This window comes from Lepisosteus platostomus, chromosome 22, assembly GCF_059453375.1.
Source record: "Lepisosteus platostomus isolate fLepPlt1 chromosome 22, fLepPlt1.hap1, whole genome shotgun sequence".
NCBI lineage: Eukaryota > Metazoa > Chordata > Actinopteri > Semionotiformes > Lepisosteidae > Lepisosteus > Lepisosteus platostomus.
The window spans coordinates 7,170,210-7,194,286 of record NC_142632.1 but is presented as its reverse complement, the minus strand read 5'-3'; the positions used below and the strand labels follow the sequence as shown (position 1 = coordinate 7,194,286).

The following is a 24,077-nucleotide window of genomic DNA, read 5'->3' as shown; positions in this document are numbered from 1 at the left end:
GAAGGACTGGTGTCCTGTCAAGGGTGTGTGTGTGTCCTGTGATGGACTGGTATCCTGTGAAGGACTGGTGTCCTGTCCAGGGTGTGTGTGTGTCCTGTGATGGACTGGTGGATCACAATATCAATTCTCCTCCATGATTCCCTCCTTCATCGCCAGAGTAAAAGCGGGACACGGCAGTAAAAGCTCAGCCCTGAGGGTGGTGGTCCTCTCGGCCACACGGGGGCGCTGTGGCCCCACGGGGGGGTTATGTTCAAGTCCCGCTGGGAATCGCACCGACGCGGCGGAGTTCGTGAACGTCCCAGACACTAAGAAAACGAGAGAGAGAAAAAAGGTCGTTTTCTGGGTTCAAGAAGCAACCCTGAGATTCAGGGAGTTTCCCTGCTGAGCTTACTCTGCCGAAAACACGCACACGGTTTTATTTTTTTCCCGTGCCCCCCCTCACACAGGCCGTTTCTGTAGCGTGAAGTTGTGTTTTTTTGCGCGGCGGTCGGTGAGGGGCGAAATTGTATTTATTTTTTTACCACGGTTTGAAACAGAAACGGCCGGGTGGTGTTGTAGAGAGGTCGACGTGCCTGGTTTTCCTCGTCTCCGAAGCCCGTTTTTTTGGGGGGGGGTCGTGAGGTCCCACGCAGGGCTCGGAAAAGAAAATGCCGTGTCTTTTCCCCGCAGGACAGGGGGAGGGGGGGGGGGAACCCGTGTTTTTTGGACGTGGCGTGGCCCGAAATTTCCGCCCTTGGCCGCTAGAGGGGGGTGGAGGTTGGTCTTTCTTTGACTTGGGGGTCGGGGGGGTGCTAATTTCACTGAACCCCACCCCACGGAAACCCGTGTTGGACGTGGGGGTGCTGAATGCGCCCTCGACGTGATTTTGTCTTTAAATTCAAATGCAGCTTTTGTAACCCTTGGGCCAGAAACAGCTGGACCCGTTTCCCCTGCTTGTCCGGGGTGGCGACTACCGGGTTCGTACAGGGACACCCGGCTGGCCGCCGAGAGTTGGAAAAATAAAATGTCCACCCAAAAAAAAACAACATCCGCGAAAAATGTCGGCCATTTTTGTTTTTCGCGGCCGAGCCGTGAGCGCGTCGGGGGCGACGTCACGGGGGCGTCACAATGAGCCGCCTGACGTCACAGAGCGGCGGATTCTTGCGGGGGGCGGCGCCGGAGCCCCGTGAGCTCAGAGGAGTGAAGAGAAAGGAGGAGGAAAGGACAATATAGCGCTTTCTAAACACGTGTTAATTCCAAAAAAGATTCGCGGGTTACTTCGACTTCAATCAAATAATAGTTTCAGCTTCAGTTTCGCCCTTAAGTATCCCCGTGAATCGGTAAGTCAGTTAAAAAATGCCGCTGTCGAGAAATAAAATAAGTTGAGAAATAAGTTGTTTTTTTTTCCCTGTTACTCCACTCTTATGGGTGTGATCGTGCTGTAAAAAGATATTGAGAGGAGGTGCACCTCTACACAGAGAGTGGTGGGGGTGGGGAACAAGCTGCCCAGCCCTGTGGTTGAAGCCGATACCCTGGCTTCTCTCCAGACACAGCTGAGTGAGCTCCTCCAGTCAGGACAGGAGGCTCTACTGTACAGAGAGTGGCGGGGGTGTGGAACAAAGCCTATACCCTGGCTTCTCTCCAGACACAGCTGGGTGAGCTCCTCCAGTCATGACAGGAGGCTCTTCTGTACACAGAGGGGGGCGGGGGTGGGGAACAAGCCACCCAGCTGTGTGGCTCCGCCCCCTCCCCTCTGTGACTCTTCTTGTCTCGGCAGGACGATGGACCGACAGAGATGCCGCACGGCCGTGCGCGGTCGCAGCAGGACCCGGGCCCGGCGAGGCGTCGTAAGTCCACCCCTCCCGCCCGCCGTCCAGCGTCCAGCGTCCAGCCCTCCTCCAACTGGCCTCTCCGCCCCCAGCAGCGCTCGCTGTATTATAATAATAATAATAATAAACTTCACTGATAGAGCACCTTTCACACACATAGCAGCGCAAAGCGCTTGACAGACCAGGTCTCACGGTAACACCTCCAGACGAGGAGAGACACTTCCAGTGGTGATCTTGACTGAGGACACGCCTCGGCTCAAGAGACAGGGTCGCGGGTCCGAGGAAAACCAAGCTGCAGGTCCATTATGGCCTTCTGAGTGCACAGATTGCCTCTGAACGTCCCACACTCTTCCTGGACACACTGTAGAGACTCACCTGTCCAGACTCTTACTGGACTCACTGTACACACTCACCTGTCCAGACTCTTACTGGACACACTGTACACACTCACCTGTCCAGACTCTCACTGGAGACACTTTAGAGACTCACCTGTCCAGACTCTTACTGGACACACTGTACACACTCACCTGTCCAGACTCTCACTGGACACACTGTAGAGACTCACCTGTCCAGACTCTTACTGGACACACTGTACACACTCACCTGTCCAGACTCTCACTGGACACACTGTAGAGACTCACCTGTCCAGACTCTTACTGGACACACTGTACACACTCACCTGTCCAGACTCTTACTGGACACACTGGTCTGACTCACCTGTCCAGACTCTCACTGGACACACTGTACACACTCACCTGTCCAGACTCTCACTGGACACACTGTACACACTCACCTGTCCACACTCTCACTGGACACACTGTCGAGACTGCCCAAGGCCCCTAGTCTCGACACGACTGGGCTGGGCTATGTGGTCAGAGCTGTCTCGGAGATGGGCTGTTTGGCGTCTTCACAGGTCACACCGGTCAGGCCGAACCCGGACTGGCAGCGGGAGAGGTCCCGGCCCAAGTCCCGGTGCTTTTCCGTAAGTCTGACCCGGTCGCCTTCCGCGAGACTGGACCGGCCGCCCTGTGGTGGGCCCGGTGCCCCACATCTACCTTACAGCTCCCCACACTGACCCCTAAACTCCCGATACCCTACAGCTCCCCACACTGACCCCTAAACTCCCGATACCCTACAGCTCCCCACACTGACCCCTAAACTCCCGATACCCTACAGCTCCCCACTCTGACCCCCACAGTCCTGATGGCCAAGAGGTCTCTGCTTGCTGTAGTGATTGAGTGAGCTCTGTGGACCTGACCTCTGTCTTGTGTCCTCGTTTCCAGCGTCTCCTAGTGGTCCGGCATTTCACCAGAGCTGAAGGTGAGATCTGGGGAGGAGACAGAGCACCCCCTAACACCCCTGAGCTGGGTTACAGGGTAAGACAGCTTCTTACTGTTGGACACACCTGTCCACACTCTTACTGGACACACTGGACACACTCGCCTGTCCAGACTCTTACTGGACACACTGGACACACTCACCTGTCCAGACTCTCACTGGACACACTGTCCACACTCACTGGACACACTGTGCACTCACACCTGTCCACACTCTCACTGGACACACTGTCCACATTCACCTGTCCACACTCACTGGACACACTGTCCACTCTCACCTGTCCACACTCTCACTGGACACACTGTACACACTCACCTGTCCACACTCACTGGACACACTGTCCACTCTCACCTGTCCACACTCTCACTGGACACACTGTAGAGACTCACCTGTCCAGACTCTTACTGGACACACTGTACACACTCACCTGTCCAGGCGTAGTCTCTGCTCCTCATCCCCCCTGCGTTGTGTCTCCCCCTTTCCCCGCTGGACAGAATCCCGTGGTGTCTTCGTGCTTCCCCGAGCTCGTCCAGAAGCTGGAGAGGGCGGCCGAGCTGCAGCTGGAGCTCCCGGGGTCGCCCGGCTCGTCCCGCTCGGGCTCGCCCGGCTCGTTCCGCTCGGTGTCCCCCCCCTCCTCGCCCGAGAGCCCCCTCCGGCCCCCTCAGGCCCCTGACTGTCCCGCCCCGCCGCCCCCCCTTCCTCCCCACCATGCCCCTCGAGCCCCCCCTGCTGCCCGGGGCGGTGCCCCTGCCCCTGCCCCTGCCCCCGCCCGTCCTGCCCCCCATCGCCCGCCCGGCCCCGCCAGGCCCCGCCTGGGGCTCCCCGGTGCGGAGGGCAAGGAGAGAGGCTGAGATGTCTGACGAGGCAAGTGGGGCAGAGTCTGTCCGTCTGTCCGTCCATCTGTCTGTCCGCCCATCTGTCCTTCTGTCCGTCTATCCTTCAGTCCATCTGTCCTTCTGTCCATCTGTCTTTCTGTCTTTTTCTGTCTTTCTGTCCATCAGTCCATATGTCCTTTTCTCTGTCTCTGTCATCTGTCCATCTGCACTTCTCTCTTTCTGTCTTTCTGTCCTTCTGTCTGAGTCTCTGTGTCTGTCCCTCTCTCCCTGTCTCTCTCCCTCTCTCTTTCCATGTCTCCCTGCTCTCTGTCTGTCCTGCTTTGTCCCAGCTGGGCCTGTCTCCCTGTGTCTCTCCGTGTGTCTCCCTGCTCTCTGTCTGTCCTGCGTTGTCCCAGCTGGGTCTCTCTCCCTGTGTCTCTCTGTGTCTCCCTGCTCTCTGTCTGTCCTGCGTTGTCCCAGCTGGGCCTGTCTCCCTGTGTCTCTCCGTGTGTCTCCCTGCTCTCTGTCTGTCCTGCATTGTCCCAGCTGGGTCTCTCTCCCTGTGTCTCTTCGTGTGTCTCCCTGTCTGTCTCTCTGTCTGTCCTGCGTTGTCCCAGCTGGGCCTGTCTCACCGGCTCTCTGCCTTCAGCTCTGTTCGCCGATGTCCCGCCAGCCCGTCTCTCTCTCAGCCTGTCTCTTGACTTGCAGGAGGAAGAGGAGGTGGAGACAGTTACTCTGGCAGGAGAGAGGAAGGAGGTCAGTGCTGGTCCCACCCTGCCTCCTGTCCTGTCTGTGGTGGAGTTTCGCCGTCTTGTCTGTCCCTGGGTCTCAGTGTCTCTCTCTCTTTCAGCCCTGTCTGTCAGTGTCTCTCTCGGCCTGCTGTCTGTCCCTGCCTCTCTGTCTCTCTCTCTTTCAGCCCTGTCTCTCAGTCTGTCTGTCCCTCGATCTCAGTGTCTCTCTCTCGGCCTGCTGTCTGTCTGTCCCTGCCTCTCTGTCTCTCTCTCTTTCAGCCCTGTCTGTCAGTGTCTCTCTCCTCCTCCTCTCTGTCCTGTGGTGTCCAGGCAGTGTGTCTCTCTCCTCCTCCTCCTCTCTGTCCTGTGGTGTCCAGAGGGTCAGTATTAGTGGGCTACACCCAGGCTCACTCACTGCGAGTGTGATCTCAGCAGTCTCTGTGCTCTTGGGACACTTGACTCACCTGTCTCTCTCTTTCTCTCCCTGTGCTGTCCCTCTCCTGCCCTCTCTCTCCCTCCTCGGACTCCAGCTGGAGGAGGTCCAATCACCACCTCCTGTGAGACAGAAGAAAAAGAAGGTGGGTAATGCTCTGATCCTCTCTTTACTCCTGTCCAGTGTCCAGTCAGGGTGTCTGTATGAACCCCTCTCTCTCTCAGTGCAGTGTTCATGTCCTGGAGTGTCCAGTCAGTGTGTCTGTATGAACACCTCTCTCTCTCTGTGCAGTGTTCATGTACTGGAGTGTCCAGTCAGTCAGGGTGTCTGTGTGAACCCCTCTCTCTCTCAGTGCAGTGTTCATGTACTGGAGTGTCCAGTCAGTGTGTCTGTATGAACCCCTCTCTCTCTCAGTGCAGTGTTCATGTCCTGGAGTGTCTAGTCAGTGTGTTTGTATGAACCTCTCTCTCTCTCAGTGCAGTGTTCATGTACTGGAGTGTCCAGTCAGTGTGTCTGTATGAACCCCTCTCTCTCTCTCAGTGCAGTGTTCATGTCCTGGAGTGTCTAGTCAGTGTGTTTGTATGAACCCCTCTCTCTCAGTGCAGTGTTCATGTCCTGGAGTGTCCAGTCCGACTCTTAACGTGACTCTCCTGTCTCTGCTTCAGAAGCGCTGTTGCATCTTTTTGAAGTCCCTGAGCTGCGTGTCAGTGGAGACAGAAGATCAGGACGAGCCGATGGAGGCGGCGGAGACCGTAGCTCAGGAGAGGAAGAGCGAGGGAGAGGAGGAGCAGGCTGACGGGAAGGACAAGAAGAGGAAGAGGAGGTGCAGGTGAGCAGACAGGGGGGCGCCACCCGGTCGTGTCTGTGATTCAAGGAGGAGTCTCCTCTTGCTGTTTGATGTCATGGTGACGTCTGTGTCTTTGTCCCTCACAACTGCAATAACAATATTCTTTCCAGGTTCCTTTCCTGGTTCTGTGCCTGCTAAGATCTGGACTGGACTATACTAAACTGGAGTGGACCGGAGCTGAGGGACACCAGACGACTGGACTGGAGCCTAGGGACAATAGCCTGGACTGGACCGGAGCTGAGAGACACCAGACTGGACTGGACTGGACTGGAGCTGAGGGACCCCAGACTGTGCTGGACCGAAGCTGAGGGACCCCAGTCTGGACTGAAGCTGAGGGACCCCAGACTGTGCTGGACCGAAGCTGAGGGACCCCAGTTTGTGCTGGACCGAAGCTGAGGGACCCCAGTCTGTGGTGGGCCAAAGCTGAGGGACCCCAGTTTGTGCTGGACCGAAGCTGAGGGACCCCAGTCTGTGGTGGGCCAAAGCTGAGGGACACCAGACTGTGCTGGACCGAAGCTGAGGGACCCCAGTCTGTGCTGGACCGAAGCTGAGGGACCCCAGACTGTGCTGGACTGAAGCTGAGGGACCCCAGACTGGACTGGACCGAAGCTGAGGGACACCAGACTGGACTGGACTGGAGCTGAGGGACCCCAGTCTGTGCTGGACCGAACCTGAGGGACCCGAGACTGTGCTGGACCGAAGCTGAGGGACCCCAGTCTGGACTGCACTGGAGCTGAGGGACACCAGACTGGACTAAAGCTGAGGGGCCCCAGACTGGACTTGACTGGAGCCGAGGGGCCCCAGACTGGACTGGACTGGAGCTGAGGGATACCAGACTGGATTGGACTGGAGCTGAGGGACACCAGACTGGACTGGACTTTTGTAAAGCATCAATAAAATGTTTTTAAAAAAAATCTGTTTAGCTTTTGGTTTTTTCCCTCCCCCCCCCCCAGGGTTGCTGCTGGGAGAGGTGTGAGTGGGGCCAGCAGGGGGCGCTCTCACCCTGCGGTCTGTGTGGGTCCTGATGCCCCAGTATAGTGAAGGGGGACACTGGACTGTAAACAGGCGCTGTCCTTCGGATGAGACGTCAAACCGAGGTCCTGACTCTCTGTGCTCATTAACAATCCCGGGGTGTCTCTGGAGAAGAGTAGGGGTGTTACCCCAGTGTCCTGGCCTGATTCCCCCCCTGGTCTTGACCCATCATGGCCTCCTAATCACCCCCCCTCTCTGAACTGGCTCCATCCCTCTGCTCTCCTCCCCACTGAGAGCTGCTGTGTGCAGAACGGACTGGAGCATCATCCAGGTGGGGGCTGCACACTGGGGGGGCTGGAGGGGATCACCCTGACCTGGGAGGAGCTCTGAGTGGAGGGTCCAGACTTATTAATTATTATTATTATTCGTGCTGCACTGGGCTTCAGTCCTGGCAGTGAGAGGGGGACTCTGTGATCAGTACAGATACTTATGACTGTCTAATAATACACAATACAAATGGAAAACAGGGTAGCGCTGTAGTTTTCACAACCCGGACTCGGGAAGGTACAGGTCTTCTCCCTTCGTCCGGAGCAATGTGAGAGGTCACCCCCTCGGGGCGCAGTATCCCCGATGCATCCCCCCACCACCACCACCCAAAACGACACACACTTCTGTGATGATTGGGAGACCCCGTTTCGACCAGCCCCTGCGGTGGAGGAAACGACCCGCTGGAGAGAACACGCAGACTCCTCACAGAAGGGTCACCTCGGCATTTATTCCAACAGCAAAACAACACCAGAGAGAAACGGTCTCCGAAAGAGAAGCGTACACCGGGAAAAACACGACGGGTCATTACAAATGGGAATAGGAGTTCTTTTTTTCTTTTTTTTCCGGACGTCAGTTGTATCGTGTCCTGGTGAATTCTCCCGTTTCGAACGGAGTTTAATGTCGCGTTTCTAATTTATTAGAGAGAGGCACTGAACTTTGGGGAACGTGACATCCACCCAGTATTACTAGTAGGTTGATAAATACAAATGTTCTTTTTCCCCCCGTATTATACCTCGCGAAATATAACGATGGCCAACTCCTTAAGTCGAAATTTAAACCCTTCTCACGCTACAAGACTCCGGACGTTTCCTTTTTTGTCCTCTTTGGCCTCCAAAATAAAAAAAAACTGGGATCCATCGTGGCGTTGCCAAACTAAAAGGTCAACCACTTTTCGGGCTTTCGTGCTGTCCATGATGAAACCGTCATGGTTGTGTAAGGATACGTTACGTCACAGACCGGCGGCGCTCGAACGTGAGGAGTGTCGTTACGTTTTTGAAACGGGCATGTCAGACAAGATCTCTGACAAGATCTCTGAAAAACCCAAACCTGTAAGATTCAATTTCAATTCCGTTTTTTTATATAGCGCCTTTCACAACAAGAATGCCCCAAGGCCCCGAACAAAGGAGTTGTTCCACACCCCCGCCACCCTCTGTGTACAGTAGAGCCCCCTGTCCTGACTGGAGGAGCTCACCCAGCTGTGTCTGGAGAGAAGCCGGGGTATCGGCTTCAACCACAGGTCTGGGCAGCTTGTTCCCCACCCCCAACCCCCTCTGTGTACAGAAGAGCCTCCTGTCCTGACTGGAGTGACAGTAGAGACGGGGTTCGTGGGTTATCTGGAGGGGGACTTCGCTCCAACAAAACGCCCAGCCCTGCTGCTCCTACCTCGGACGGAAGACACTTTCCCCAGCTGCTTCATCGTCTTCTCCCTGCGGGAGACCAGCCGCCTGCCGGATCGGGGGGCGCTGTCGCCGGGGCGGGCCGTGGCCCCCGACGTCGAGGGGCTCCCGGGGGCCGCTCCGCTCGTCGTCGGCACCGGCGCCGCGTTCTCTGCCGCCGCCACCGGCATCGGGCTGCGGGCCTCACCTGGAGGCAACACAGCGGCTTCTTTTAACAGATCACCTCGGGAATCGGGAACAACGGAGCTGTGTGCTGCCATCTGTACGGAGGGGTTCAGCGCAGGGGGGCTCCGGGCTCGGGTCTGGACCCTGGGGGGGGGACTGTCTGTGTGGAGTCTGCATGGTCTCCCTGTGTTCTCTGGTTCCAAAGACAGGGTTTTGGGCTAATTGGCTTCTGGGAAAACTGGCCCTGGTGTGTGCGTGTCCTGTGATGTACTGGTGTCCTGTCCAGGATGTGTGAGTGAGTGTGTGTGTGTCCTGTGATGGACTGGTGTCCTGTCCAGGGTGTGTGAGTGAGTGTGTGTGTGTCCTGTGATGGACTGGTGTCCTGTCCATGGTGTGTGTTTCTGTGTGTCCTGTGATGGACAGATGGTACCCAGCCTGGACACCCATGAGACACTGGCTTCCTCAGAAGACTCTCACGGAGGGCACACTGTCCCTAACCCGGGTCCAGAAGTAACTACAGTGATCTATAATTCCTGCGCCTCGGAAGGGTTTATGACGTCTCTGTCCCGCGCCCGCGCCCGCGGACCGGCGGTTCGGCGTCGCGCTCCGCAGCTCGAGCTTCGGTGCGAGGCAGGGCGGGAGGGAGTCGATGTGGCCTCGGCGCCATCTTTGCTGGTGAGTCAATTGTGACCGTTGCGGTACAATAAACCATCAATAAACCTTTTCCCACCCCGACCAGTATTTCTGTCGCGGCCCACGTCCCTTACAATCGACAAACTATAAAAAAACACTAGCCCTTCGCAACATTACACGCCATTTTATTTATTTTAAACGTCCGTTAGATACGCAGGTGGCTCGATACCTGTCTTATCCTCGCCGGCGTCTTTATACCGGCAAGTGAATTTTATTTGGGGTCCCTCAGAATTGTGACAGAAATGTCAGTGAAACACAATAAAAAACGAAACTTTTTTTTAAAGGCGATGAATGGATTTTAACAGTAACCGTGTAGCGACTGACGTAAGAAAAAAAAAGTTGTCTTTCCCTACGAAGACGTTTTGGTACAGGACTTTCTTTAAATATCAGTTGTGCATAGCGTTTTACAAAAAGTTGATGATGATCTTGGAGATAATTGCAAAGGAAAATTGAGATAACTACCAAAACATTACGTGTGAAACGACAGGACAGAACTTTGAACCCACAAAGAAACAAAGGTATGAAATATTGCCTCGTCATGGGGGGTTGATAATTGTAATAAGTGTTCCTAATTTTCGTAAAGAACTGTATATTATGGGAGTCACACGTGAGATTTAGTGTATATACGTTTCATATTGTGCATATATACGGGGTTAAAAAGTGGAATGAGTATGATTATAAACTCGTGTGTCCTATAATCAGATAATTTTTGAACAAGCTTTGATTAGACAGGTGAAAAACAACACCAGATCCTTTTTTTAAATATATTCTCACGTCTGAATATCAGCTTCTCCCCTCTGGCCAACATTTCAGGGCTCCCAGATGTAGATCCCAAATTGAAACAAATATTCATTTGTTACCCTTATTAAAACAGTTAATAGAAGTGAGTGACCAGGGTAAATAAAGGTGGGTCAGTGTAAACTGTTTATTCTGAACCAGACGTCATGTGTGATATGTCATGACTTCTTATATTAAGTTTTATCTTTATATTTAGTTATACATGTGTAATAGATGCAATGTGTCCATAAAAAGGTTTCTCCAGGGGAAAATCAAGTTGGTTTTAAAACCGTGTTTCCTTTTTAGGGTACGTTTGCATTCCAAGTGTGGTGTTTTTGCCTTTTTATCATATTTCGGATGTGAATCTGTGGTATTTTTGCAGAGACAAGTTGCCTTTCTTATACGCGGAGGGATCTGTTTGTGAGATGTCTGCTCGGTCCATTTCTGAGCTCAGTATAAGGTGTAGAAACCATGACTGTCATCATAACCCGCCTCTCACCCTGGCCCGAGCCTGAAGCATGCCCCTTAGTGCAGGGTTAGAGGTTTGGAATAATGTTGTGACTATTGCTTCATCAATAACATGCTGATTGCATGTTTCTAGATGGGTATAACAGAGATCTCAACTACTGAGGGGCCTTACTAATAATTGCTTACACTTATATAGCGCTTTTCTGGACACTCCACTCAAAGCGCTGCACAGGGAATGGGGAATCCCACTACCGCCACCAATGTACAGCCCCCACCTGGATGATGCGACGGCAGCCATAGTGCGCCAGAACGCTCCCCACACACCAGCTCTCAGTGGGGAGGAGAGCAGAGGGATGAAGCCAGTTCAGAGAGGGGGGTTATTAGGAGGCCATGATTGGTAAGGGCCAATGGGAAATTCGGCCAGGACGCCTGGGTTACACCCCTACTCTTTTCGAGAGACGCCCTGGGATTTTTAATGACCACAGAGTCAGGACCTCGGTTTTACGTCTCATCCGAAGGATGGCGCCTGTTTACAGTATAGTGTCCCCCGTCACTATACTGGGGTATCAGACCGCAGGGTGAGCGCCCCCCTGCTGTCCCACTAACACCTCTTCCACCTCTTATTAGCCAGTGAAAAATGGTAGCTTCCTCAGAGACACCGCAGGAAGACAGGAGTTTGTGATGAAAGTTCAAGAGGCATGGCCACACCCTAGTTCAGTCAGACTCGGCTGTCGATATTTAAGCAATCACTCCTGACTCCTCTCCTGAAACACTGTCAATACTGCACGTGATCCCCCTCTCTCCCTCGCGTCCCTCTCCCACCCCGTCTCCACCTGTGTAGCTGCCCCCCCTGGTCACTCCTCCTCGCTGTGCAGGGGGGGTCCCAGCCTCCTCGTCCTCTGGCCAGGAGCCCTCAGCCAAGCGGGTTCAGCCAGATCATCACTCCATTATTCTTTTCAGTATGCTAAATTCCTGGTGTTGTTTTTTTTCTCCCCAGAAAACTGACTGTCCGCCCCACCTCTGCGCTAAGTGGACGATGAAGTCAGGTTCCAGTGTGCCTGGTGTTTACAGGTAATACTTCAGACTGGTCGGCCTCACCTCAGGGTGTCTGGGCGTTTGATATTATACAGTTGCAATGCTGAGGCCTGTGACTGTGATGCTGTAAGGCTACAGGAGTCTCTCTGGAGATCCTGAGTGATTTCCGGCGTTCGTGTGGAAACACAGCCCTACCCTCCCGCAGTGTCCAGTCCGCAGAATTTCTTGGAGACGTGGCCTAGCCGATGGGCGACCCCGCCAGCAAGAGACTAGCTGAGGCAGGATGTTCTGTACGGTTCAGTTAATTAGACACGCACAGATGTTGAGCTCATCGTCCTTTTAATTGTGCCATCTATGCTAACTGTAGCCGAGATCGAACTATCAAGGTGACAGATCAATAATTTTAAATTAAATAGATGCATGATATTGCTAGCGCTGATGCAAGAGGCAAGTCAGAGGAACTGAACACAGAATGGATAGGAGTCGCAGTGAGTGAGAGAGGAATGAGCTAAATTATTTAAGAGGATTAAAACACTGAAGAACAGGAGACACAGTGAGAGAGAGGAGGTCACAGGAAATGCCTCAGTAACAAACATACTAACACACAGGACAGGAGACACAGTGAGAGAGAGAGGAGATCACAGAGAATCCCTCAGTAACAAACCCACAGGACAGGAGACACAGCGAGAGAGAGGAGATCACAGAAAATACCTCAGTTTTAAGTGCAGACAACCGGACTGGAGACAGAGTGAGGAAGAGTAAATGAAACACAGTAGGATTGATAGGAGACGGGTTATGAAGAGATGGGACACACAGAGATGGAGAGAAGGGAGGCGACAGTTGAACTTGCTGGCTGAGTGAATTGACACTACTGTTTCTTTGGCAGATGAAGTCGGGGTCCAGAGTTTCACTGACGTGGCAGAACCGTCCCAGCTCGGTCTCCTCCCATTCCTGCAGGTCAGTGCCCCTTCAGTCAGACCCTGTGTTCGGGGAGACACACAGGGAAGTCGCACACTGTGACAAAAGGCTCCAGAGACATCGCCGAACCAAAGAATAGCTCCAGAGCATTTGTGCACCTTTTGGAATTCTTCATGTATAGTGAAAGGTGAAAATAAAACCAAGAATGGGTGACGCGTCTTTACACAGAGGCGGGTGGGGAACAAGCTGCACAGCCTTGTTGTTGATGCCGATACCCTGGCTTCTCTCCAGATACAGGTGGATTAAATCATGGGTCCAATTAATCACTAACTACCAGACAGGCTTGAAAAACCGAATGGCATTCTCTCGTTTTTAACCTTTCCTCAGTTCTTAGAAAACCTGCACGCAGAAAAAAAATAATTTGCATTTTTTTACAATTTCCAACGGTTAGGTCTGTGGGTATTTAAATCTGACTAGAATGTGTATTGTTCAAAATCTCTTGTTCACTATCAGTGTTGTTGTTTTTAGTGTCATTATCATTACTCCTGTGGGTTTTATACTGTGGTAAAGAGTTAAAAAAGTCCTCACTTTGTGCTGCTCTCGGTTTGTTGACGGTGGCGTACTCCACATCACTGTTGGGTAGTGTGATGTCTGTAGACAACAGGATACTGGTCAATACTTATGTTAACTTATACTATACAGGATAAGACTTACATTAACACCATACTGAACAACAGGGCTCACTGTTCACACTCGTATTGACACTGTACAGATAACAGGACTCACCGTTCACACTTATATTAATACTTTTTTGATCAACAGGACTCAGTGTTCACACTCATGTCGACACTTATAACACTCGTATTGACACTGTACTGAACAACAGGACTTACTGTTCACACTCGTATTGACACTTCTGAACAACAGGACTTACTGTTCATACTCGTATTGACACTGTACTGAACAACAGGACTTACTGTTCACACTCGTATTGACACTGTACTGACCAACAGGACTCGTGTCGACACCGTTCACACTCGAATCGACGCTGCTCACACTCGTGTCGACACTTGACACTCGTATCCAGTAATGATTGCCCAACCCAGCACTTAGCAGAGCTCCCAGTGGTGGGGCTGTGGTCCAGGGGCTCTGCCCCGACTTCACCTCACACTGACCTAGCAAGCCCGCGCACCACAGGCGTCTCGCCGTCCCCCGCCGCTGCCGTTTGAGCCCTGCGAGCCCTTACACGTGAGAAGGCAAAACCTACTTCCGCCCGCGGGCCCGGGATCCTGGATCATGGAGTAATGGCATTCCTGCGGTGCCGCGGTTCCTGAAAGAGAGAGATAACGGTCAGGGAAGCGTCGCTGAAGACGCGCGGCAGGTAGGGATAACGGTCAGGGAGGGGGCCGTGTCGGCCACCCGCAGGCCGCAGAGGCAGCAGGTACGGGATCATTCCACGCGGCCGAGAGAGAGGGGAAAGAGACGCGACATTTAGACTGTGGTCTTTTCCGGCTTCACGCGCCCGAAGGAGGCTCTGCGGCCGAAACGCCGCGTCCCTTTTCCTGTCCTTCCAGCGCAGGGATAAACTTTGACCTGCTCTGCTGCGGGTGAAGACAAAGTCGGCGTCGCTGGGTTTTTAAAAAAAACCCGCAGAGCCACTTCATACTTCTGACGACGATGGAAGGGGAATATTTACAAGTCCTGTTCTAAAAGGTCTTCGGATCTCACCATCACCGGCTGGGAGTGGGGTTTGCGCCAGGCAGTAGTCGGAGTCCGTTTTCTCCAGGTGTTCCGAAACAGACCGAAACACAGGATGAGAGACCGCAGTTGTGAAATGAGTTGAAAGCCGATCGTGGGCCGCCTGTTTGCTAACTGAACCAGGCTTGCTCAGGCCGGATCCATTAAAACCCACAAACTTAATGAATTGATACTTGAGCTTGCGTTGTCCTGTTCTGGGACCGACCAGCTTTGACTTTGCTGGACCTTTTATTGAAGATCATATCGGACTGCTCCAGTGAGAACTCAGCATTACAGATCTCTCAAGGTCAAACTCACAGAAGAGCCACAGACAGACAGAGACAGGATCAGAGACACAGGGGAGAGTCAGGACGGTGAAGGAGTCCTCATGGAGGAGATCAGATACACTGAGAGAAGAGCCACATTTAGACAGAGACAGGATCAGAGACACAGTGGAGAGTCAGGACAGTGAAGGCGTCCTCATGGAGGAGATCAGATACACTGAGAGAAGAGCCACAGACAGAGACAGGATCAGAGACACAGCGGACAGTCAGGACAGTGAAGGAATCCTCATGGAGGAGATCAGATACGCTGAGAGAAGAGCCACAGACAGAGACAGGATCAGAGACACAGGGGAGAGTCAGGACAGTGAAGGCGTCCTCATGGAAGAGATCAGATATACAGAGAGAAGAGCCACAGAAAGAGACAGGATCAGAGACACAGGGGAGAGTCAGGACAGTGAAGGCGTCCTCATGGAGGAGATCAGATACACTGAGAGAAGAGCCACAGACAGAGACAGGATCAGAGAATCAGAGACACAGTGGAGAGTCAGGATAGTGAAGGCCTCCTCATGGAGGAGATCAGATACACTGAGAGAAGAGCCACAGACAGACAGGATCAGAGACACAGCGGAGAGTCGGGACAGTGACGGAGTCCTCATGGAGGAGATCAGATACACAGAGAGAAGAGCCAGACAGAGACAGGATCAGAGACACAGCGAAGAGTCAGGACAGTGAAGGAGTCCTCTACTTAAATTATTACATTATACACAATTTGAGTTCATTTTAAAAAGTAAAAGGTAATGAAAGGAATGCATTTTCATAAGAAAGATAATACCGATATGCATGTGATAATCTTCCTTATATCATGTAGTGTGTCATTTGGACACTTTGTGGGCTTGAAATACAAAGAAAATCATGTTCTATGGTACAAGATAAATACAAAACTTAAGCTTTTATTTTAATTAGATTTGTTGTTAAAGCATAAGCAATCATTTATTACATTAATATATGTGAAAATAACATTTTAACATCATACATTTAGTATATTTAGTCCCTAATGCTGAAAGAAATGATCATTTGTTTAAAACGCACGGGTCTGTCTCAAAGGATGCAGTGCTCCTGAAAGGGCTCTCAAACCCTGCATTTCAGATGCCTAGCTGTATCCCTCACATGTGGCACCTCAGAATGACTTCTAACCTTACCTGCGGTGTATTCAGTCCCTATTGCTCAATGCATGGTGTACGTACTGCATACATGTGTCTTGAGAATGAGGAATGGGCCCCTGAGACAGTCATTTGCCTGTTTCACAAATGATCGTATTTTACTAGAGATTCTGTTTGGGATTCAGATGTGCATTCGGATTTATTGGTACATGCCCAGGGCAGTAAGCAGTCTGAGGATTTATGGCTTATTCAAAGCAGACTGAGCGCTGCTATACTGTATGTAGGAGCCAGAGATGAAGAATGAGCTATTTAAGGAAATCAGGAGTGTGAGAGAGGGAGTGTGTGTTTTTCCTCCCAATAGAGAAGGCTTGTGGTTCTTTATGCTTTTCTGCACAGGCTGCCAATGTGAGTACGGGTTGGGTTCTTGGTTTGAATGCTCGAGTTGTCAGGCTGGCGTTTTTTGTTCCTGTTGGAGCCCATAAATATGAACAAGGCGCTTGAGAACGTCTCTGTGCGGGTGTGCGTTTGTAATGACGTGTGTGTGCCTCTCTGTTTCAGTATAAAAAAATGCATTTAAGACATTCAGCCTTTTCATGTTTCTAATATTCTTTCCTTCTTGACAATAAGAACTAAGGTGCCTGGAGCATCATCCAGGTGGGGGCTGCACACTGGGGGGGCTGGAGGGGATCCCCCTGACCTGGGAAGAGCTGGAGAGGAGAGGGTCCAGACTTAGTGTCTCTCTCCTCCTCCTCTCTGTCCTGTGGTGTCCAGGCAGTGTGTCTCTCTCCTCCTCCTCTCTGTCCTGTGGTGTCCAGTCAGTGTGTCTCTCTCCTCCTCCTCTCTGTCCTGTGGTGTCCAGGCAGTGTGTCTCTCTCCTCCTCCTCCTCTCTGTCCTGTGGTGTCCAGTGGGTCAGTATTAGTGGGCTACACCCAGGCTCACTCACTGCGAGTGTGATCTCAGCAGAGTCTCTGTACTCTTGGGACACTTGACTCACCTGTCTCTCTCTTTCTCTCCCTGTGCTGTCCCTCTCCTGCCCCCTCTCTCCCTCCTCGGACTCCAGCTGGAGGAGGTCCAATCACCACCTCCTGTGGAACAGAAGAAAAAGAAGGTGGGTAGTGCTCTGATCCTCCCTTTACTCCTGTCCAGTGTCCAGTCAGTTTCCAGTCACGGTGTCTGTATGAACCCCTCTCTCTCAATTTTTCAATTCAATTCAATTCAAGGTGCTTTATTAGCATGACCGATGGGTACAATCAGTGTTGCCAAAGCAAATAAAAATAATAAAATTAACATATAACATAACAAAAAATAGAAGTAAAATAAAATCTACAGACATGTTACAGACATTTACAACAAACACATATTATATAATATTGACATATACTGTAGGCGGCTGGAGCATTATTGGAAGACGGACTTACTGTTTCTCAGGCTGTGACAGGAGATCACATACTGGCTGCCAGATCAACTGAGTTCCCTCCTCCCTCTTCCAGTAGGATTGGGACCTGTTGTGGTTTTGGCAGGTGTGGGAACTCTGGGATTAGATTTCTGAATTTCGGGAAGAATGTTTCTCTAATCCCAGAGTATCTGTCACAGTGCAGTAGGAAGTGCACCTCTGTCTCTATTTCTCCCTGCTGGCAGTGGGAGCACAGCCTGTCCTCTCTGGGCAGCCAGGTCTGCCTGTGTCGCCGAGTTTCTATGGCCAGGTTGTGGTCAGTGCAGTGTTCATGTACTGGAGTGTCCAGTCAGTGTGTGTGTATGAACTCCTCTCTCTCTCAGTGCAGTGTTCATGTACTGGAGTGTCCAGTCCGACTCTTAACGTGACTCTCCTGTCTCTGCTTCAGAAGCGCTGTTGCGTCTTTTTGAAGTCCCTGAGCTGCGTGTCAGTGGAGACAGAAGATCAGGACGAGCCGATGGAGGTGGCGGAGACCGTGGGTCGGGAGAGGAAGAGCGAGGGAGAGGAGGAGCAGGCTGCCGGGAAGGACAAGAAGAGGAAGAGGAGGTGCAGGTGATCAGACAGGGGGGCGCCGCCCGGTCGTGTCTGTGATTCAAGGAGGAGTCTCCTCTTGCTGTTTGATGTCATGGTGACGTCTGTGTCTTTGTCCCTCACAACTGCAATAACAATATTCTTTCCAGGTTCCTTTCCTGGTTCTGTGCCAGTCTGTGCTGGACCGAAGCTGAGGGACCCCAGACTGGACTGGACTGAAGCTGAGGGACCCCAGACTGGACTGATGACCTTTTGTTAAGCATCAATAAAATTTTTTTAAAAAAAATCTGTTTAGCTTTTGTTTTTTTCCCTCCCCCCCCCCCCAAGGTTGCTGCTGGGAGAGGTGTGAGACCCTGCGGTCTGTTTGGGTCCTGATGCCTCAGTATAGTGACGGGGTACACTGGACTGTAAACAGGCGCCGTCCTTCGGATGAGACGTAAAACCGAGGTCCTGACTCTCTGTGCTCATTAACAATCCCGGGGTGTCTCTGGATTAGAGTAGGGGTGTTACCCCAGTATCCTGGCCTGATTCCCCCCCTAGTCTTGACCCATCATGGCCTCCTTATCACCCCCCTCTCTGAACTGGCTCCATCCCTCTGCTTTCCACCCCACTGAGAGCTGCTGTGTGCTGAGCGGACTGGAGCATCATCCAGGTGGGGGCTGCACACTGGGGGGGCTGGAGGGGATCCCCCTGACCTGGGAAGAGCTCTGAGTGGAGAGTCCAGACTTATTAATTATTATTATTATTCGTGCTGCACTGGGCTTCAGTCCTGGCAGTGAGAGGGGGACTCTGTGATCAGTACAGATACTTATGACTGTATAATAATACACGATACAAATGGAAAACAGGGTAGCGCTGTAGTCTCTTAGAAACGTTTTGAACTGCCAGAAGAAGTTTTCACAACCTGGACTCGTGAAGGTACAGGTCTTCTCCATTCGTCCCCCTCGGGGCGCAGTATCCCACATGCACCACCCCACCACCACCCAAAACGACACACACTTCTGTGACGATTGGGAGACCCTGCGGTGGTGGAAACGACCCGCTGGAGAGAACACGCAGACTCCACACAGAAGGGTCACCTCTGCATTTATTCCAACAGCAAAACAACACCAGAGAGAAACGGTCTCCGAAAGAGAAGCGTACACCGGGAAAAACACGACGGGGTCATTACAAATGGCAATAGGAGTTCTTTTTTTCTGTTCCGGACGTCAGTTGTATCGTGTCCTGGTGATTTCTCCCGTTTCGAAAGGAGTTTAATGTCGCGTTTCTACTTTATTAGAGAGAGGCACTGAACTTTGGGGAACGTGACATCCACCCAGTATTACTAGTAGGTTGATAAATACAAATGTTCTTTTTCCCCCGTATTATACCTCGCGAAATATAACGATGGCCAACTCCTTACGTCGAAATTTAAACCCTTCTCACGCTACAAGACAGTACGTCAACATCGCCGCGGCCCGAAGCGCAACTTCCGGTATGACGTTGGCCGAAGGGGGTAGGATAAGTACGTCACAGCCGGGGGAAGCCCCTATCATGTGAGAGGGGTGCGGCGGGCGGCGAGCCCCCGGGGGCGAAGAGAAGCTGATTTGCGTGGGGTGTGGAAACACTACACGACCGGGTAAGCGAGCCGGTTTTTTTTTTTTGTTTTGTATTTTCAGAACATCAGAACAACCGCAGAGATGACCATCGATCCACTCCGGACGTTTCCTTTTTTTTCCTCTTTGGCCTCCAAAATAAAAATAACTGGGATCCATCGTGGCGTTGCCAAATTAAAACGTCAACCACTTTTCGTGCTCTTCATGATGAAACCGTCATGGTTGTGTAAGGATACGTTACGTCACAGACCGGCGGCGCTCGGATGTGAGGAGTGTCGTCACGTTTTTGAAACGGGCAAGTCAGACAAGATCTCTGACCAGATCTCCGAAAAACCCAAACCTGTAAGATTTAATTTCAATTCAGTTTTTTTATATAGCGCCTTTCACAACAAGAATGCCCCAAGGCCCCGAACAAAGGAGTTGTTCCACACACCCCCCACCCTCTGTGTACAGTAGAGCCCCCTGTCCTGACTGGAAAGCTCACTGAAATGTGGTTTGAAAAAATGCCAGCTTTCTCCCTGAGCTTTACAGAAAAGGAAAAATAATGACAAATCCTACAGACTATAGCACAGAGAAAGAGAGAGAGAGAGAGAGAGAGAATTATACAGTCTTGCCGTGTTCAGACAACCACAATGAAAACGTGAAACATTTTCATTTGTTTCTGGAGAGAAGCCGGGGTATCGGCTTCAACCACAGGCCTGGGCGGCTTGTTCCACACCCCCGCCACTCTCTATGTACAGCAGAGCCTCCTGTCCTGACTGGAGTGACAGTAGAGACGGGGTTCATGGGTTATCTGGAGGGGGACTTCGCTCCAACAAAACGCCCAGCCCTGCTGCTCCTACCTCGGAAATGTGGACTATCCAGTCCAAAGGAATAGTTTCAGGAACCCTCAAGAAATTCCATCCGCCTCCAAAACTCATTGCATTAAGAAGACTCATTTTAAAACGTTACCTGCATGCCCCAGAACACTTAAAGTCGCCAATCAGCAATAAAATGTTGATTACTGATGCTCACATTTTGACATACAATTAATAATGTCTCAGCTCCTCCCCCTGTCTCACATGACTAGATTTCACCCCTATTAAAGGGAGCGAGCGCCTACACCGAACGGAATGTCGTTCTCAGACGTGTGGCCCGATTCGCCCAAAACCCAGAATTCGGATGTTGACGGGGGAGCTGCACACCTATCATACCCCTGTCATACCTGTCCAGCAGGGCCGGGGAGGGGGGGGGCACGTTCCTCTTTCGACAAGAGCGAAAGCAACAGCAGGAGGCCTTCCCTGGAGCCGCTGGGGGACGGCCTCCTCCCACCTGGACCTGTTTCATCAGCGCCGGTCCGAGGGAGAGGGAGGCGGGCAGGAGAGGAGGACCATGGCCACGGGCGACAGTTCCTCCCGCCCCGGAGGTGAGGATCTGGTCCGCTTCACCCCCCCGGCGTCCCGTCCCGCCGGAGGAGAGACGGCTCTGCCCGGCCTGCAGCCCCGCGGGACCGAAGCACAGGGCCGGACAGCCTGTTCCACACCCCCACCCCCCTCTGTGTACAGAAGAGCCTCCTGTCCTGACTGGAGGAGCTCACCCAGCTGTGTCTGGAGAGGAGCCAGGGTATCTGCTTCAACCACACGGACTGGGCGGCTTGTTCCCCACCCCCACCCCCCTCTGCGTAAAGTATTGTTTGCAATGCAGTTTCCTTTGCGGACTCCCGGCGCTCCCTGCGTCCTACCACAGGGATGGCCGTCCGGAGTCACCAGTGGAACTGATGGAGGGCCTGCGGCCTTGCAGCGGGTTCGAAGTCCTCTCTTCAGCTCTGAGGCCTTATCATCACTCAGGCTGCTGCGAACGGTGACTGTGGTTTCCTGAGTTTATCTCTGAGTCTCACTGGGAGAGAACTGTTTGTCCCTCTGCACACACAAACTCTGACCGCAACGTGCTTCTTCCTGCACCGCTATAGCGCCCCCCCCAAACGGATGTGTACCCCAACACTTGAATTTCCACACACTCTTTCAAATGGACTCCCCAGTTCATTTCTCCCAGTGCTCCCAGCTCACCTGCCTGGAGTGAGAGGGATCGGGCCCAGAAAGCTCTCTCATTCTAAAACGGTACGACACTTAGGCACAGAAACAGCGGGAAATCAAAGGTGACATTCTGCCCGTCTGGCTCGTGTTCGGTTTTCATCTCAAGTCTGAATTGCTTCAAGGGGACAGCGACAACAACACTGGCCTCACTGGCCCAACGCTGACGACGGCTCCCTGTATGTACAGCCGGCAGCCATCTCATCCTGCAACTCACAGCTGGCAGCCCCCCCACTGGAGCCCAGCAGGTGTGAGCCTGGTCAGTAACTGGAGGGGAGACTCCTGGGAAAAACTAAGGCTGCTGCTGGAAGAGGTGTAAGTGGGGCCAGCAGGGGGCGCTCTCACCCTGCGGTCTGTGTGGGTCCTGATGCCCCAGTATAGTGACGGGGGACACTGGACTGTAAACAGGCGCCGTCCTTCGGATGAGACGTCAAACCGAGGTCCTGACTCTCTGCGGTCATTAACAATCCCGGGGTGTTTCTCGAAAAGAGTAGGGGTGTTACCCCGGCGTCCTGGCCAAATTTCCCATTGGCCCTTACCAACCATGGCCTCCTAATAATCCCCCTCTCTGAACTGGCTTCATCCCTCTGCTCTCCTCCCCACTGAGAGCTGGTGTGTGGGGAGCGTTCTGGCGCACTATGGCTGCCGTCGCATCATCCAGGTGGGGGCTGCACACTGGTGGCGGTAGTGGGATTCCCCATGACCTGTGCAGCGCTTTGAGTGGAGTGCCAGTAAAGCGCTATATAAGTGTAAGCAATTATTATTATTTGCAAATCACTACTTATGTACTTTGTTTTTTTCTTCAGAAATGTGTTATGCACTTCAACAGGTCCTCAGGCGTGTTCTTTCCGTGTCGCGTTTCTCTGGAAATCAGAATCCGGCCACTTCAGAGCAGCTTGTCCGCTTGAACAGGTCCTACAGCTGTGAAAATCTGCTCGATGCTGATCTGCTTTTGTTTTCTGTTGGTGTGGCTTCAGTGCAGCCGCTACAGGTGTAGACACAGACACACACTCACAGATCCTGGACAGGACACCAGTCCATCACAGGACACACACACACTCACACACCCTGGACAGGACACCAGTCCATCACAGGACACTCACACACCCTGGACAGGACACCAGTCCATCACAGGACACACACACACCCTGGACAGGACACCAGTCCATCACAGGACACACACACTGTGAGCAGTGTGACAGCCGATCCGCTGTGAGAGCGGACAGGAGTGTCTCCCTCTGGTGGCTGCAGGCGGTACTGCTGGCGCTGTGGAGTCTGCACCAGTAACCCCCCCTGGGAGACGCACAGAGATCATTCTGCACCAGTTACCCCACCTGGGAGACTCATAGTGATCGTTCTGCACCAGTAACCCCACCTGGGAGACACACAGTGATCATTCTGCACCAGTAACCCCACCTAGGAGACACACAGTGATCATTCTGCACCAGTTACCCCACCTGGGAGACTCATAGTGATCGTTCTGCACCAGCAACGCACCACAAACACCTGGATCACACTGTAGAATACACACAATGCACAAAAAACACATCAGGTGTCACACTGTCCCCCCAGTCTGTGGAGGAAATGCAGAGGGCAAACAGAGGTTGTGACCTCTGACCTGAGTGACTCTCCCAGGGCGCTGGGCGCTGCTGCAGGATTGGTCTCTGTGGGAGACACTGGGCTGCGTGTCAGTTCACAACACCGCAGAGCCATTAACCCTGCTGGAGAACAACCTGCAGCTGAACACACCCCAACGCTCATGTTTCCACAGACGCAAACTCGAGTGGAATGGCATCCAGACACTTCACTGCTGGACTTTTAACAAGCTTCAAGTCGGAAAACCACCCAGAACGTCCTCTCGCTCAGTGTGACAGGCGCTTTTATTAGAAAGAAGGGAACCTGACATCTTTTTAACTTGACATCTTTTTATAAGCGCAGTGAATTCTGCGCCGTACAGAAGTACAGAATGTGAGTCAGTTCAACAGCAGTTTTATCAGGATGTTGATGAAATAACATGTTCATGCTGCTGAACTTCTGTAGTTTCTCTAAATGCAGTATAATGAAAGCAAATGAGATCTAAAAGAGAGACCATGTTTGACAAGTGCAGTATCACTCGAAGCCCACAGAGTTGTGTGAAGAAGGCTAGAGTCTCCGAGCAGTCCCACACTGCCTGGACTGGACACTCTGCTGTCAGACTGGCTCCGAGTCTAAACTGGACACACACACTGGTCTGTGGACAAAACACACGACAGCAGAGTTAGACACTCAGAGCAGAGATGGAGCTGGACACCACACACACACACACACACACACACACACACACACACACACACACACACACACACACACACACACACACACACACACACTGTACTGACAGAGCTGGACATCACACACACACGCACACTGTACTGACGGAGCTGGACACCACACACACTGTACTGACAGAGCCAGACATCACACTCAGACACACAGACACACACTGTACTGACAGTTGGACAACACACACACACACTGTACTGA

The 24,077-nt window shown here is 52.4% G+C and overlaps 2 protein-coding genes and 1 long non-coding RNA gene across 3 annotated transcripts; all 3 read left to right on the top strand.

The window, feature by feature from the left end:
- Window positions 1-692: 692 nt before the first annotated feature.
- LOC148643321 (uncharacterized) lies at window positions 693-4,254 on the top strand. The gene is made up of 5 exons (XM_088616262.1): window positions 693-1,319; window positions 1,757-1,826; window positions 2,722-2,790; window positions 3,092-3,184; window positions 3,641-4,254. Exons 2-5 carry the CDS (start codon window positions 1,761-1,763, stop codon window positions 3,995-3,997), a joined length of 585 nt encoding a protein of 194 aa, XP_088472388.1. The 5' UTR covers window positions 693-1,319; window positions 1,757-1,760; the 3' UTR covers window positions 3,998-4,254.
- LOC148643320 (uncharacterized) lies at window positions 4,153-6,886 on the top strand. The gene is made up of 5 exons (XM_088616597.1): window positions 4,153-4,179; window positions 4,508-4,717; window positions 5,223-5,270; window positions 5,791-5,954; window positions 6,083-6,886. Exons 1-5 carry the CDS (start codon window positions 4,153-4,155, stop codon window positions 6,108-6,110), a joined length of 477 nt encoding a protein of 158 aa, XP_088472723.1. The 3' UTR covers window positions 6,111-6,886.
- A 4,881-nt stretch (window positions 6,887-11,767) lies between these two features.
- On the top strand, window positions 11,768-18,176 carry LOC148643319 (uncharacterized). The gene is made up of 5 exons (XR_015929079.1): window positions 11,768-11,842; window positions 12,693-12,763; window positions 16,967-17,014; window positions 17,748-17,911; window positions 18,040-18,176. It is a non-coding gene; the product is annotated as an uncharacterized LOC148643319 (long non-coding RNA).
- Window positions 18,177-24,077: the final 5,901 nt, after the last annotated feature.

Excerpts from the sequence above, each read along its gene's own strand:
- LOC148643321 (XM_088616262.1), top strand. The coding sequence starts at position 1,761 with ATGGACCGACAGAGATGCCGCACGGCCGTGCGCGGTCGCAGCAGGACC. Across the intron at positions 2,791-3,091 it reads CCAAGTCCCGGTGCTTTTCC|CGTCTCCTAGTGGTCCGGCA; the intron begins GTAAGTCTGACC and ends CCTCGTTTCCAG. Across the intron at positions 3,185-3,640 it reads CCCCTGAGCTGGGTTACAGG|AATCCCGTGGTGTCTTCGTG; the intron begins GTAAGACAGCTT and ends CCCGCTGGACAG.
- LOC148643320 (XM_088616597.1), top strand. The coding sequence starts at position 4,153 with ATGTCCTTTTCTCTGTCTCTGTCATCT. Across the intron at positions 4,180-4,507 it reads TTTCTCTGTCTCTGTCATCT|CTGGGTCTCTCTCCCTGTGT; the intron begins GTCCATCTGCAC and ends GCATTGTCCCAG. Across the intron at positions 4,718-5,222 it reads TGGCAGGAGAGAGGAAGGAG|CTGGAGGAGGTCCAATCACC; the intron begins GTCAGTGCTGGT and ends CTCGGACTCCAG.